This window comes from Siphateles boraxobius, unplaced genomic scaffold, assembly GCF_051911475.1.
Source record: "Siphateles boraxobius isolate OS27281-9 unplaced genomic scaffold, OSU_SipBor_1 26, whole genome shotgun sequence".
NCBI lineage: Eukaryota > Metazoa > Chordata > Actinopteri > Cypriniformes > Leuciscidae > Siphateles > Siphateles boraxobius.
Genome location: NW_027508876.1, coordinates 19258353 through 19274313, shown reverse-complemented (window position 1 = coordinate 19274313; position 15961 = coordinate 19258353). Strand labels below are relative to the sequence as shown.

Here is a 15961-nt window from a genome sequence, read left to right as displayed (position 1 = left end):
TAAGCAAGCGCATGACGTCACCGTTTTCAGACATTCGCGTTTTTGTAGTTTAAACAGAGATAATTACGATATCTTTTTCAAAAACTTTTCTTTTGAAACTCATTTTCAAAAGTTTGCGTTTTTAGGCACCCAAAACGCTGTTGTTGTGAATGGCCTAAACGCATAAAAGTTTTCAGTTTTAAGTGTCTTGTAAATAAATTTAAAAAAAAAACACCAACCTCAAGGATGACAAGGCATACAGTAAATACTCTCATAAGGCGGAAACGTCCCAATGTAGAGTCATTGAGTAATAAATACAGTGTGCAGCACACGGGGATATATTGGGTCTACTTTGTTCCCAGGCTGCACGCCTCGCTGGTTCGTAACGTGAGACACGGGGGGAAACAACAGGGAAATATTTCATCCAGACTGACTCTTTTTAAACAAATATTTTAGCTATGCGCTGCTATTTTTCATCCGCAGCTGAGGGACCGCTTTAATAATGCAGTCTTTGCGATTAATTTAATGACTCTCTAATCATGTAACATCAGACTGACCATTGTGGCCCATGGCACACGCACACCACGGGAGAAGTTTGCCCACAATTTCTGTCGCACGGATGGCTGTGTGGATTGTACCTGCTCATAGTGCTCCCTTTGTGCCGCGGTGCATGCTGGGTGCCGTGCAGCACCTGTTCACGGAGAGACACGGAGAGTGATTGCTCGCAGCGCCAGACCCGCTCAGGTCGGGTTTCTCCGGGATCGCACTACGTCTCCGGGCTGATTTCTCTGCCCTAGGTATTGTTCTGTATCGCTGCATCGGAGCCATAATAGAGCGGGCCATGAGGACTTTTCCTAAAAATAGGAGCTGCGAAGTTTACAGCGTCTCTGGTTTAGGAGCCTGCGCCCCCGCCGGTGCACCTGCACAGGTAGGAGAGACCCTTCATCAGCACCGCGCGCGCAGACGCAGCGTCTAGCGAATTCTACACGGTGATGATGCTTTCGAGCACTTTTAGAGTTCATTAAAATGTGTTTATTCTTACTTACAGAATACATAATCCTATTTTGTGAGCCTGAGGGAAACATTGTTTCAAGATCTGTGTGTCAGTGTTTTTAGTGCTGCTCTGTCTCAAACTTTGATATTAAAGTATTTTAATTTGTAGCAGATCAATATGGTAATAATATTAAAATAGCCTATAATTAAAGTATTTTAATTAGTAGTAAATTTGTGTAGCCTAAATTATTGTTAGTACTGCTGTTGCCACCTACATCTAACTAGCTATAGAAAACATGGATGTTTTAAATTATGTGCATAATATTATTTTCATCACCTCATTTTAAGGACACATGTTAACTTAAAACAGCAATTGGAAAAATTTAGAAATAGACTTAACATAGGCTAATTGTAAGTTAGTTACTCACAGTTAGTGCAAATGTCTATACAGTATTCTGCGAAAGTCCAGTTGTACATTGATTGGAACGTGTTCCAATCCTGGTCAGCAATGATATTTCTAGTTTATTTTTTAAAATGCATAGATGAAAAACTTGCATGTATGTTATACATCCAACTATCCAAGATAACCTGCTGATTTATAGATCACACATGTTCTGTAATTTTACAATCAAATTATGAGAAATTTTTCACTTGTACTTCTCACCTCATTTTGGTGGTCACGTACACTCTTTTAAAAAAAGCTCTTTATTGGCATCTATGGTTCCATGAATAATCGTTAACATCCGTGGCACTTTTCCATTACACAAAGGTTCTTTATAGTTTGAAAAAAGGTTCTTTAGATTATTAAAATGCTTTTCACACTATAAAAATGGTTCTTTTAATAACTGCTCACGGAAAGGTTCTTTGGGAAACCAATGGTTCTTATATGGCATCGCTGGAAACCTTTTTATTTTTAAGAGTGTATGATAGATCTAGTTTCTAATTGGTTAAACTGTTACAACTCACCCTGTGTTACAACACTCCCCTCTCCCCTATGCAAACTTACAAAAGGTATTTTAAGCTCATTTCAGCTGTGATAATGAACTTAAACCTTTTAGTTTGGCCACGGGGTTGCCTGTGTCTAAACGTTGGTCTTGATGGTCTCATGAATGTGCTTGTCAAAGATGGAGTGCTGACACCGCTGAGAGAGGCCGTGGGAAAGCAGACCCTCAAATTACGCTTTGTGCGACTCCACAGGGGAATCCCACCAGGATATCCTAGTTCCGCGACCCCTTCCTCCTAATGAAAAGATGTTTAGAATGATGGGGGGGAAGCCAATTAAATACAACACATAGGTTGTTGTAGGGTGACAGAAAGGTTGTGATAATGATCATGAATTGTTTCGGCTCATATAGTATGCTGTCTCTCTCAACAAGTGACGTTAAGGCAACGTTTCTCGACTTGTGTTTCACAGGAATTTGTGACAAAGCCTGTCCAGACGTCAAGCCCATCTAGCAGCGAGTTTGACATCAAGAGCCCGGTGGGCAAGAGAGCGGATTGTGGGGCATGGAGTAAGTGGGCGCTGAGAGCCTCTCCCCTCCTTCCTCTCTCGGCTGCCATTGCACTGACTCTCCATTTCCTTGCATGTAAGTTAAGACCCTCTGCTGTAGAGGAATGCTGAGATTATGATCTGGTATGTTCCAGTATAGCTAGTGAAGCCTCTCATCCTCGGCTGTCTAGGAAGAGTCTTCAGTAAGAGCATTAAATATTTTGTTTTGCTTGATAAGCTACTCGTATACATTAGGCTGCTGTAGATATTTTTCTTTATTCATCTATGATCCACAGTGGTTTCCACATCCACATCCCCCAAAAGATGTTTAGATACTTTTGGATATGAAAGTCACACTTAAAAATAAGGGATGCACCGATATGAATATTTTGGCCAATACCGATAATTCTTTGTGTTTGAAATCCGATAACCGATATATTGGCCGATAAATCTAAATCCAAATATTTATATAATTGTTGAGAGTCTGATTACAAAAAAAAAAGTCTCACCATTTAAGCCGTGTCCCAAGCACACAATTATAATGTTCTCATTATAATTTTATGTTGCCTTTATGACAGCACATGTTGCACTTAACTGTATTTTCTTACCGCTACCGATATGGTGGCCAATATATCCCTATTAAAAATATATGAATGTCATTAACCTTTTGTCAGAACTAATTTCATATATATAGTTGTTTTGCAGTTACTGTTAATTAACTGATGAAGATTATTTTAAGTAAATACACAGTAAATTTAGTGTTCAAATAATTATTAAATAATATGTTCAAATAATTTCTGTCTAAATAATAAATAATAACTCTACAGTTTAAAAGTTGGGGTCGGTAATATTAAAAGTCTCTTATGCTCGACCAAGGCTCCATTTATTTGATCAAAAATACAGTAAAAGCAGTATCATTGTGAAATAGAAATTTCATATAATTCATATAATTTCAATTTGCACTACCTTCATAAACATATTTTGTAAAATTTTTGCTTAATAATAGTATCCATTTTTAAAAAAAAAAAAGGGAATAAATACAGACCACAAACTTTTAAAAGGTAGTGTAACTAGGAAAAAAAGCGAAATTTTTTATCAAATGTGTTTTTAGCGTATGTATATACACTATATACATGCCAAAAAGTATTTTTGCAATATATAGCATCTAAATTGCATCTTTTCCCTGTATAAATTCTTAAAAATGAAATATCTCGCTTGAAAAGTATCTGTGTGCTTCATTCTTTAAAAAAAAAGTCACTTGATTTTATATTTTGTCATATAATTCAACACTGTTCATGCATTTAAAGTTTCTAGACACTTTTGGGGTCTACGAGACTTAGTTAATCAACATTTAATACTTTTGAGAGCATTTTTTAAAATATAATATTATGTGTGTTCCTGTTCCCGCAGCCTCTCCATCGCCCTCAGTGTTCTACCTTGGAGGAAGCATCGAGTTCTCCAACCTCAGTTTCTCTCCAGACCTGGCAGACCCATCGTCTACACAGTTCCGCCTCCAGTCTCAGGCGCTAAGCCATTACGTAAGCATAAACATACATAACAGTTTCTCTGTGCCGCCCTCGTCAACAAAGCCAGTTTCTCCGTGATCTCTCCGGAATGCGGCCACTCTCCAGAGACCACTCAAGGAACGATGCTCGCCCCTGGCACTTTCAAACGCAAAGCCCGCCAGAGCTGCAGGTTCAGTGGTGCGCTCGTCCCTCATTGTCACCCTTTTAAATGTAAAGCAGGCCCTGCCGAGTCTTCGGCCGCTCCGTGGCCCTCTTAAATGTAAAGCCAGCTGTAACCGGAGCTCGGTTCGGTGTGAGGCGGTGCGGTGAGACCGGCTCCCAGAGGACTGCAGCTTTTCAGGGCCGAGGACAAGAACGGTGTTTGTGAGAGGGACAGGGCCCAGGCAGGCTGAGTGAGAGGAAGAGCAGTCCTTCAATAAAAACATTGTCTGTGGGCTTCCTCACACACAATCAGATGCTCTGTACCTTTTTGCTGAGAGGCTGCAGCCAGCGGAGAAAAGAAAGGTAGACCAGGGGACAGAGTAGGCCAGGAGAGAGAGAGAGAGAGAGAGAGAGAGAGAGAGAGAAAGTAAGGATATAGGCCACCGAAAGAGAGCGCAGGAAAGTGTGGGCCAAAAGGGCCAGTGTGTGCCAGTATCATGGGAATGGTTGGCATTTGTGTCCACAGATTAATAGAGGCCGATGAGGAAACTGTCCAAGTGCTGCATTTCGTCCAGTGTGATGCTCTAATTAGCCATGAACGTAAGTCGTGCCTGTAATCCAGTTTAACAGCAAGCGAATGCGATTGTGAGAAGTGACGGCCTGCAAGTGTGCGCCTTTGCTCATAAAAGTTGGTCTAAATCTGCTGCCCGCCCCTCCATCCAGCACTCCGGGATGACATTGAGCCCCAGACAATGGCGCTGTTGTTGCACAAAGCTCTTGTTGCTCAAAGCCAATCGCACAAGAACAGCGCTTTTGTGCCATGGCTGCAGGTCTCGCCTGGGCCACTGATGTCTCACCTTCTTCAGTGATGTCACGCCTTCCGTGGCTCTGATGTCACTGCGACTTCCCGGAATACTGTATAGGCTATACCATACGGAAACTTCACGACCTTGGTAGATGTTATCAGTGGTTTGTTTGCGGTGTGCAGAAATGGATGTGAAATACAATAGCGGCTGATGTTTGTCATGCTAATCAGTTATTTCATGGTGTCTCTGTCATCTCTTTACTTCCTTTCGGTTGATGTACCGTGGATCTAAGTTCTCAGAGTTGTATGATTCTTCACCGTGGAGCTCGTATTACCAGCACTCAGGAATTATTGCATTTAGGTGAGTCTGTACATAAACACACGTCACAATTTATTTATAAACAATTTTTTTTATACATTGCATTTGCGTGCACATTGAATAATTTGATCTGTGTATAATAATCATTGAATTTTCACATTTTAAGGTGCTGTAAGTAATTGCAACAGGAACTGTTTTTGCTAACTTTAAAGGGATGGTTCAGCCAAAAATGAAAATTCTGTTATCATTTACTCACCCTCAAGTTGTTCCAAAGCTGTATGAATTTCTTTCTTCTGATGAACACAAAAGAAGATATTTTGAAGAATATAGGTAACTAAACAGTTGATGGGCCCCACTGAATTCCATAATATAGAAAAAATACAATGAGGTCAATGAGAAAAAAAAATGAGAAAAAAAAAAGTCAATGAGGCCCAGCAACTGTTTGGTTATCGACATTCTTCAAAATATCTTCTTTTGTGTTCATCAGAGGAAAGAAATCCATACAGGATTGGAACAACTTGAGGGTGAGTAAATGATGACAGAATTTTCATTTTTGGGTGAACTATCCCTTTAACTACCTCTCTCCAAAACTCCGCCCTCAACAAACCCAAACATGCAATATTAGGCCTATTTCTGATTGGCTAAGAAAAAGTGTAAATCCATGACTATTTTTTGCAGTTTTACAGAGCTGTTAGAGACGGTTTTGATTTATTAGGACATCTATTGCAGTGATGTCAATCGGTTAGTAGGGACTTATTTTGCATGTTTTTTTCAAAAACGAATCTAATAAATTAACAAAAGAGAATAACAGAAAATCAATAACAAATAAAAACACAGTGACAACTGTTAACATAAACCACGAAGATCCAGTGTTGTTTTAGAATTATTTATTTAGTATTATAATATTTATTAAACGTTTGAATTAGCTTTTATTAGCTTGTATTTTACGTTTTAAATAGTTCTATTTACCTCTTTTTTTGTAATTTAGTCATTTTAGTACTGCAACTTATTTCAGTTATTTGCCAAGGCAACATTTGTACAAAAAAAATTTAAGTTTAAATTTTATTTTATTTCAGATTTATTTCAATTAACGAAAACTATTTTGAATTATTTCAGCTTTAGTTAACAATAACACTGAAATGATCTTGCAGTATCTTCAGTACTTTGACTTATAGTCACAGCTGTTGTAGCGGATGCAGATGTTATGCAGAGGTACTGTGGCAGATCTAATGTGATTTACTACTCTCTGAGCCCATCAAACTAAACCAGTTTTAGGTGTTGTCATCTTGTTAAAAGTCATGTGTCCTGATGACAGTGAAGGAGTGGAAGGTCTTTGTGTGTACTACTGGAGTAAATTCTCTGCTCCTCCTGCTATTGCTGAGGAACTCCGGAGAGTGAATCCGGCCCGGTTGCAGCGTCGTCTACCTGGAACCAACAAGGTCCTTTTTAGCAAGAACGAGGAACGCTACTACATGGAGAGGGATGAGGACACACTGCGTCTGCTGGGTTAAGAGCATTTCATCCCTCTGTTTTTGTCCTTTCCAAAGTAAGGACAACACCTAAACGTGTGTTTCTATGTCTGCAGGTTTGAATCCAGATGATGGTGGTGATGCTGGTGATGATGACGATGAAGATTCTGATGACAAAGCGGAAAAAATAAAGAACCCAAACTCTTTGCAGAGTGGCAAGTGGCAGTTGGGGCTGCAGGGTACAACCATAATACACTGTAAAGCCTGTTGAGTTTACTCACATGATTTATGAACACTGACTCGTTTGAGTTGCCAAATGTTGGTTAACTTTAGTTCTTCTGTATCCTCCATGATACATTGTAGGAAAAACCCAATTTACGCCACAAGTAGATAAGGCAATTCAAATGCAACCATGTCCCATTAATCCTCTGAGTAAACTCTGCATGCAAGTCCCTCAACCAGGCAGGTTTTACAGTGTACTATCACTACCATACTATTTCATTCTGTCATGAAAACTTATCTACAATCATTATTTTCTGATTGTATTCTTCATTTATTCTCTCATTCTGATCATTTCCTACTCCCATCTGCCTAACAGCCATGTCTTTTGACCTGTACGCTAAGTACGGGAACAATCGCACACTCAGTCTTGTCAGTCCGAAGAAGCCGTATTACCAGTGGAGGCTGCGGGTGCCGTCCGGCCACGTCGTGCGACTGGTCATTCTCACACTTCAAGGGGCAACACCAGGAAGCTGCTCCGCCAACAAACTGTCTGCTTATGATTTTCTTCTGCCGCTTCAGAATAAGATCATCGCCAGGTAAGTGTGACATCACAAAGAGAATAGCATTTTTTTGTCCATTTGCCATTTGGCCTTAATTTGGTGCTCTACAATTGAATTATAATGCTTAGAGGTTTAGGCTAGTTCACACAAAAATGAAAATTCATTCCAAACCTGGGTTTTCTTTCCTTCTTGGATATCAAAAAAGTTATTTTAGTGAATCAAACTAATACTTTTTTCCATAATGGAAACAAATGCTGTCAAGCTCCAAAAATGCCCTAAAAAGCACTATAAAATAACTTTGTATAACTTCATAACTACACTACCTTATATTCACCAGGGATGCATGTATTTGATCAAAAACAGAGTAAAAACAGAAATAATGTGAAATATTCTTACAGTTCAAATGAACTGTTTTCTATTTTAATATATTTTAAAATGTAATTTATTCCTGTGGTCAAAGCTGGATTTGTCTTCAGTGTCACATGATTCTTCAGAAATCATTCTAATATGCTGATTTGCAGCTCAAGAAACATTTATTATTATTATTATCATCAATGTTGAAAACAGTTGGGCTGCTTAATATATTTTTGTGTGAAATTAGTAATTTTTTCAGGATTCTTAGATAAATAGAAATATCAAAACAACAGCATTTATTTGAAATATATATATATATATATATATGTATATATATATATATATATATATATATATATATATTGTAACAATCTAGTAGTCTTTACAGTTACTTTTGATTTTCTTTCAAATGTTATTGACCTCAAACTTTTGTAGTGTATATTCCAAGTCTTCCATATGAATCCATATGATTGTTTGTTGTGAGGAATTGACAACAGAAAACAGAATTTTAAGTCAATTGTCTCAAATATGCCACATCAAGATTTGAATTGAATGTCATCATCACAAATGAGATTTGAGCATACAAATAATTTAAATTTATGCTGCTTTGTTCCTAACAATATGATTCATCTCCACTCCACACCTGAAAACTGTTTTTTTGTTTTAATGCTGTCATTGAAGATGCCAAAACATCAAACATCATCTCTCTTCTTCTCAGATGGTGTGGTCTGCCAATATCAGGAACGTCCCCAGTAATGAAACTGACATCGTCTGGGAACGTCATGCTTGTCACATTTTCATTCAGTCGTCAGAGGCAAGGAGCCATCTTCAAAGCTTATTTCCAGGCTATACCCAAAACCGGTGTGTGAATTAGTGGTCAGCATGAGACGCTATCATTGTAGTGGTTATTCCTCTCAGATGTTCGAATTTCTTTGGTTCCGTGTCGCTGTTTTTTCTATAGAGTGTGGTGGTTTCCTCACTGCATGGAACGGCACAGTGACGTCCCCCTACTACCCCGCCTACTACCCTCCAAATGTGGACTGTAACTGGAAAATCAGGGTGAGCTAAGGCTAAAGGCTTTCCCATGTTTTCCATGAGCCTCTTCCCCAGTGTTAGCATGCATGCCCTGTGAACCCCATTCAGAGGCCTGGGATGCTCCCTCTTTGAGACGAGGGCGGCAGGGTGGCCGCTGCTTTGTGTAAGAGTGCGTCCGTTGAGAGTCTGGTTTCACTTTTAGGCTCCGTTGCCGGGATACCTTCTCTCCGTGACCATTGTGATGCTAGACATTCAGGATTCACCAGCCTCGAGCACCTGTGAAAAAGACTGGCTGGAAATAGGTGGCGTCAAGTGAGTGTCATGTCTTTCACGTGTTGAAAACAGTTGGCTTAGACTTCGGAATACGAGCTGTGGGTCTGCATACATTAGGTTTATAATACGTCCTATGAGAATCAGATCATATTTTTTGGCTGAACTAGCAGCGTGTTTGTGTGCATGTCTATATATGCATGTGTATGTTTTTTCTATGTTTCCACAGACTCTGTAACCCAATTGGGGACAACAGCAGAAAGAGGATCTATTCTTCACCCGTCCTGCTGCACTTTCATTCGGATGAGTCTTTGACACATAAAGGTTTTTACCTGATCTACAGAGCCTTCTCTCCTGAAAGCGGTGAGTTCTTATTATTCTGTTTTTATCCATTTTTTGTTTTAAGTGTTTTGTAGAACAGGGTTTGATTTGTGGTATGTGTTTTCCATCTGAAACAATTGTCTCTTTTACTGCTTTGTGATGTTTCAGGGCCATCAAAAGTAAAACATGATCCCAAATTTTTTTGTTGTTGTGGTAACTATTAGATAAAATATTAGAAAAATAGTACGTAATAGAAAAATTAATATTTTTAAATTATTTATTTTCAATTACTTTAGATGATTAATTATTTTAACCCTTTCATGCATAGAGGTCACTACAGTGGACAGCTATTCCAAAAGCCATTTCTTGCATATGCATGGGTTTTGATTGCACAGTTTGCAAATCAACTACTAGAGTGGACACTATTGCGTCATGCTATACACTGCCACCAAGTGGCAAGCAGTGTTGCCAACTTAGCAATTTTGTTGCTAGATTTAGCAACTTTTTTGACTTCCCTAGCAATTTTTTTTCCAAAAAGCACCTAGCAACAAATTTAGCAATTTTTTACATTTATTTGGCAACTTTAGCAACTTTTGGAAAGTGACTCTAATCCAAACCACATTCGTACAAGCTAGCTAAATAGACTGAGCGGTTCATTCATAATTACTTAAGATCACTGTGGAAATGGCTGTGAAAACCGAAAGACAAAATACAACAAGCACAGGGGCGGGGCCATAGACATAATAAGACGCCCTATTGGCCACTGGAGCGTACGTCAACGGCGCCGCCATATTGCAGAGGGCAACTTTCCAAAACCTCTCATTACAGGAATTGAGAAAAATGCCTGCTTCGTGTGCTGCTTGGGGCTATACAAATCGCCACACAATTGAAAACAGGCCTCGGGGATTTTACAAGCAAATCTAAATTAGCATTTCAAATAATACGTATAACATAATGGCAAATTTGCGTTGCGATTACGTAATTACGTCATAGCGCAATGACGTCACAACGTCATTTAGCAACTTTTAGCAACAAATCGATCTGCCTTTAGCAACTTTCCCTGAAAATTAGTTGCCAACAGTGGTGGCAAGGCATTGTATGTGGAATTCTTTTCTCCAAACCAAGATGGTGTCGCCCAGTCAGAAATGCCAAGTTGCTCCAGAATATCCATCCATTCCTTTTGTCCTAGAAGACTCTTGCAGGTGAAATATTTTTTGTAACAGGAGTCATATCATTATTACATTTTCCAAGTATTGTTTTTAGATTGGGAGGAAATTATGATTAATCATCTGTCCACTAATTTGGACATAATGTATCTCTAGCTATATTTCAGCTACTATCCATACTATTACTGTGACTGTTGTTCTTGAAAATACTTAATCTGCAGTAACTTTTTTGGTTGTAATAAATGTATTTGTCATAAGAATGTAATTTGCAGTTACATTAAAAAGTAATCTGATTATGTAATGCACGAACGTGTAATGCGTAACTACTTGTTGCATCAAAAAAGTAATCTGATTATGTAATCACATTACTTATGTTACTTTACTTGTTACATAAAAAAGTAATCTGATTACGTAATGCATGTTACTTGCAATGCACGTTTCTTGTAATGCATTACTTGTTACATCAAAAAGTAATCTGATTACATTATATAATTCATGTTACTTGTAATGTTACTCGTAACCCTAACCCCTAACCCCAACACAACATTTTAGATGAGATTGAAAACATCTGATCGCTAGTTTTTTTCCACAGTCTGGAAATATCAATAGGTCAATGTAGATTTCAGTCTGAGATTTTCTCAGAGAGCAGAGCTACAGTAGAAATGTGTCCATTTTGAACATAATCAGAATTATCAGCTAATAAGAGTAAATCGACATACTCTGGTAGACTGTAGGTAGCATATGCGTTTTCTACATAGTCTAAGTTGGGTTTCCACACATAGGGAAAAAAATCCTGACTGAGGTTGTCATAATTCATGCATGGGGTTAATACAATTTTTAAAACATGATTTTAGCTGTCCCACAATTTGTGTGCAGCCCTGTTGCCGCATGTGTTTGCCTGTTACAGAATCATTCTTTAAAATTGTGAAATCATTACATTTTGTAAAAAAAAATGACAACTTTTAGTGCTCACTGTATTTAAGCTCAATCATTCATCTCTGTTACCCAAGTTACTTGAGTCGAAACATTGATAAAAAATCTACTTTTTTTGAAGATTAAATTATTCCATTCACGGATCATTTGTTGACAATTTTTTTTTTTACATTTTTTAAGGGAATGAGGCCATATTTTGTACCTCATTTAGGAAATGGAAAATGTGGTTACCGATTCATTTCTTAACCAAAATAAAATTCTTGACTTATCATGACATTACAAATAAAATAAATGTAATCTTTCTGAATCATTTTCAGAGCACAAATGTACACCCCAGTAAGTAATGATCACGTTTATTCTCCGATAACAGCATGTCCGAGGCAGTTCCGCTGTGGAGATGGCAAGTGCATTCCTCTGAGGAAAGTGTGTGATGGAGAAAAAGACTGTTCTGATGGACGAGATGAGGCTAAATGCAGTAAGTTCATAAGTTACACTTGCATTCTTTTCTACTGTCCGTTGTTGTCTTATTTAAACCTGCTTTACTTTGCTTTTAGACACGTGTAAACCAGGAGAAGTTTATTGTAACGGTCAGTGCAGACCACACAGCCAGTGTAACACTGCATGTGGTGACAGCAGTGAAGAGTCTAACTGTGGTAAGAGTGTCTTTATCAGTTCTTATGAAGATTCATTACTTCATGCAGTACAATTGCTCTCTTCCTGCATTCACTGATACCCAGAGATGTCTATTTTTATTGCTACAGACGTGTGGATAGAGTTTGTGGTAAGACCTACCTAAGTTCTGGTGTGTGTTTGTGTGTGCGCGCACGTGTACACCTATGAGTTTGTCGAGGTCATTTCTTTTTGTGTTCAATTTGCCCACTTTTTAGGAGGTAAATGCTACCATATGTGCCCAAACAAAATCTGCCTCCCCAAAGCCTCAGTGTGTGATGGGATAGTGGACTGCAAAGATCGCACCGATGAACTCAACTGCACAAGAGCATGTGATTAAAACCCACTTTGCCTTCCTATTCAGTCATCTTTCAGGGCTTATTGGCCCAAAAAAGTATTTGGACAATCACGCCACATGGTTTTCTGTACAAACGTATTCATAATAAGCACACATGCATCATTTTTTTTATGATCATAGTGTTCTAAAGTGTTTTTTTGACCATATGGACTGAGACTGTTTTTAAATTCATTATTTTATTAATGATAAAGAATTATGTCTGCCTGATCCTTTGCAGTTTCAAAAGGATGCTCTCCCTCCTCCTTCAAATGTGCCAGTGGAAAGTGCTTGAGTAAGATCAATCCGGAGTGTGACGGCATCAAAGACTGCAAAGATGGTTCGGATGAGTTGCGCTGCGGTGAGCATGTTTAAAGAATGACATATTTACTTCAATTTAACTGCCTATAATGCTTGCGACAGTAACAAATGTCAACCTACAAATGTCATTCTGTGCATGAAGGTTGTGGCACAAGGCCCAGGAAGAGGGCAAAGATTGTGGGTGGAACGGATGCCCAGACAGGCTCATGGCCGTGGCAGGTCAGCCTTCAAATGGAGCGCTATGGTCATGTTTGTGGGGCATCTCTGGTGGCCAGCCGCTGGCTCGTCTCTGCTGCTCACTGCTTTCAGGACTCAGATGCAATCAAGTGAGGTTTTAATCAGGCAACTACACTGCCGTTAAACGTTCTTTTAAAAAAAATTAATACTTTTATTCAGCAAGGATACATTAAATTGATCCAAACCTGTGACAGTAAAGATATTTAATATGTCTAATGTTACAAAATATTCAAAAGTGCTGTTCTTGTGAACTTTCGGTAACACTTTAGTTTAGGGTCTAGTTCAGTATTAACTAGTTGCTTATTAACTTGCATATTACTAGCATATTGGCTCTTTATTGGTTCTTATAAAGCACATATTAATGCCTTAATCTGCATGACCATATTCTACATCCCTTAATCCTATCCAATAACCATTACCTTACTAACTATTAATAAGCAGTAATTAAGAGTTTACTGAGGCAAAAGTCATAGTTTATAGTTGGTTAATAGTGATAATTAGACCCTAATCTAAACTGTGACCGAACTTTCTATTAATCAAAGAACATCATGTTTTCAACATCCTGACAACTCTTTTTAACATTGTTCATAATAAGCATGTTTTTTGAGCAGCAAATCAGGATATTACATTTTGAAACGATTTTATTTTATTATTTAATATACAAACTGTCTAAATCTGTTTTCTCTCGGACTCCAAAACATGTGAAGCTACTAAGGTATAGTGTTAACTCCTGTTTTGGCAGGTATTCTGATGCGCGCTCATGGAGGGCCTACATGGGTATGCGAGTAATGAACTCGGTCAGCAATGCAGCAGCCACCAGGCAAATCCGCCGTATTGTCTTGCATACGCAATACGACCAATTCACCTCTGACTATGACATCGCCCTCCTAGAACTAAGCGCCCCTGTCTTTTTCAATGAGTTAGTACAGCCCGTCTGTGTGCCCGCCCCCTCTCACGCCTTCACCTCTGGAACCAGCTGCTTTGTCACTGGATGGGGGGTTCTGACAGAAGAAGGTATGGCACAGTGTCGAAACACACTAATGACTGAAGTTGGTTTTAATTTATTCTTATGTTTTAAGTGTAATCTGCAACGCGTCTCTCTCTCTCTCTCTCTCTCTCTCTCTCTCTCTCTCTGTCTGTGTGTGTGTGTGCGCTCAGATAACCACGCATGATCGAGTTCTCTTTCTCCTCTTCTTGTGTTTAAAATCGCTTGAATGTGTAAATTGTCAAGAGTAAACATGTGCGATTGATAAACTTTCACTCTATGATGGTTAAACTTAGCAATTAATCAGCAAATCAGTCAACTTTAAAAATCAGAAGGGTTTTGGAAATATTATACAAATAATTATGTTGTGAAGACCGTTTAATATCATCAAATGCATTGTTTTTATCTGAAACCTTCTAAATTTCAGGTGAACTGGCCACATTGCTGCAGGAAGCCACTGTTAACATCATCAGTCACCACTCTTGCAATAAAATGTATGACGATGCGGTCACTCCCAGAATGCTTTGCGCCGGAAACATTCAGGGAGGAGTGGATGCTTGTCAGGTTAGTGTGGACTTAGTCACTGTTTGTGTGCTTGTCAATGTTCACGGTTCTTATATTCACGTCTTTGTTCGCACAGGGAGACTCTGGGGGACCTTTAGTGTGTCTGGAACGGGGCCGCAGGTGGTTTCTAGCAGGCATTGTGAGTTGGGGTGAGGGCTGCGCTCGACAGAACCGGCCCGGAGTTTACACACGCGTCATAAAGTTCACAGACTGGATTCACCAGCAGACGAAAGGCCAGGTGTGACGCACACTTGCATACGCACACATATATTTACACCAGAGAACGGGTGATTTGCCCACGATCGAGGAGCACCGGCCCAGCTTTCGTGGTGCCCAGACTCACAGCAAACATCAACACCTCTGCATCGGAAGCAATTTCCCACCAATTCCTGTTACTCAGCGTTTTGAACCTCCACCTGCCAGCAGCTTCACTCCCTTATGTGATTCTTTATGCCCCAAAATCTTAAGAACCACCCACAAACCAACGGAACTCTCTAAAGCCTCGACAGTGGACTACTAGTGTAGATTATAACAAGCAGGTTGAAGAGATACACATCTTTCATTATTTGCAGTGGAATGAGTTCTCTTGGTAAGATTTGTATTAGTTGCATACAGTGACTAAATATTAGTTTTCATTCATTTATTCGTGGTAATGGAATAATTTTGATTTTTCTTTTCATTGTTTAAGGATGATATAAACCCTCCACTTCATTGTCCATTTCAAATATGTCCAACTGTGAAATTGACTGCATGTCAGAAATTATGACCAACATCAATTTTAGTCTTGTATTATTATTATTATTATTATTATTACCGTTTTATATGTTTTATAGGATTTTTGTTTCAATAAATGATTGTTGGCTTCTCCTCCAGTGGGAGAAAGCAGTGGCAGCCCCTAAGACTCTCTCTACTGGTTGTGATTTGACATTACATTACTCAGTACTCCTTTAGTTGCAAACTGTATTCATGACAACCAGATGTAAATGTCAAAACTGAGCAGATGTTGATACTTTATAATAGATATATGAAAATAGAACTATATTAAAAAGAGGTGCTACATTACTTCCACTCTGTGATTTTTTTTTAATACTTGCGTGTGTTTCAGTGAAGTGTAAGTATATTCTAAACTGAAAAATCTTTTTTTCTGATTTAATGTGAATATTGTCATTGTTATAATATGTATTTAGATGTATGAAAACTCCCAAACAAGTCTAAGTTGTTTCTCCTAGACAGCCAGATAAAGTGTTCAAAAAATAATAATTTCTGAAG

General features: G+C 38.7%; 1 protein-coding gene across 1 annotated transcript; it reads left to right on the top strand.

The window, feature by feature from the left end:
* The first annotated feature begins 346 nt into the window (after positions 1 to 346).
* Positions 347 to 15752, top strand: LOC143751900 (suppressor of tumorigenicity 14 protein homolog). Its single transcript, XM_077244700.1, has 19 exons — positions 347 to 907; positions 2387 to 2558; positions 3872 to 3999; positions 5227 to 5294; positions 6568 to 6758; positions 6838 to 6960; positions 7320 to 7539; positions 8576 to 8718; positions 8819 to 8916; positions 9095 to 9204; positions 9392 to 9525; positions 11953 to 12057; positions 12137 to 12235; positions 12470 to 12583; positions 12827 to 12946; positions 13049 to 13232; positions 13886 to 14157; positions 14556 to 14692; positions 14769 to 15752. Exons 1-19 carry the CDS (start codon positions 821 to 823, stop codon positions 14934 to 14936), a joined length of 2673 nt encoding a protein of 890 aa, XP_077100815.1. The 5' UTR covers positions 347 to 820; the 3' UTR covers positions 14937 to 15752.
* The last annotated feature ends 209 nt before the right edge of the window (positions 15753 to 15961 follow it).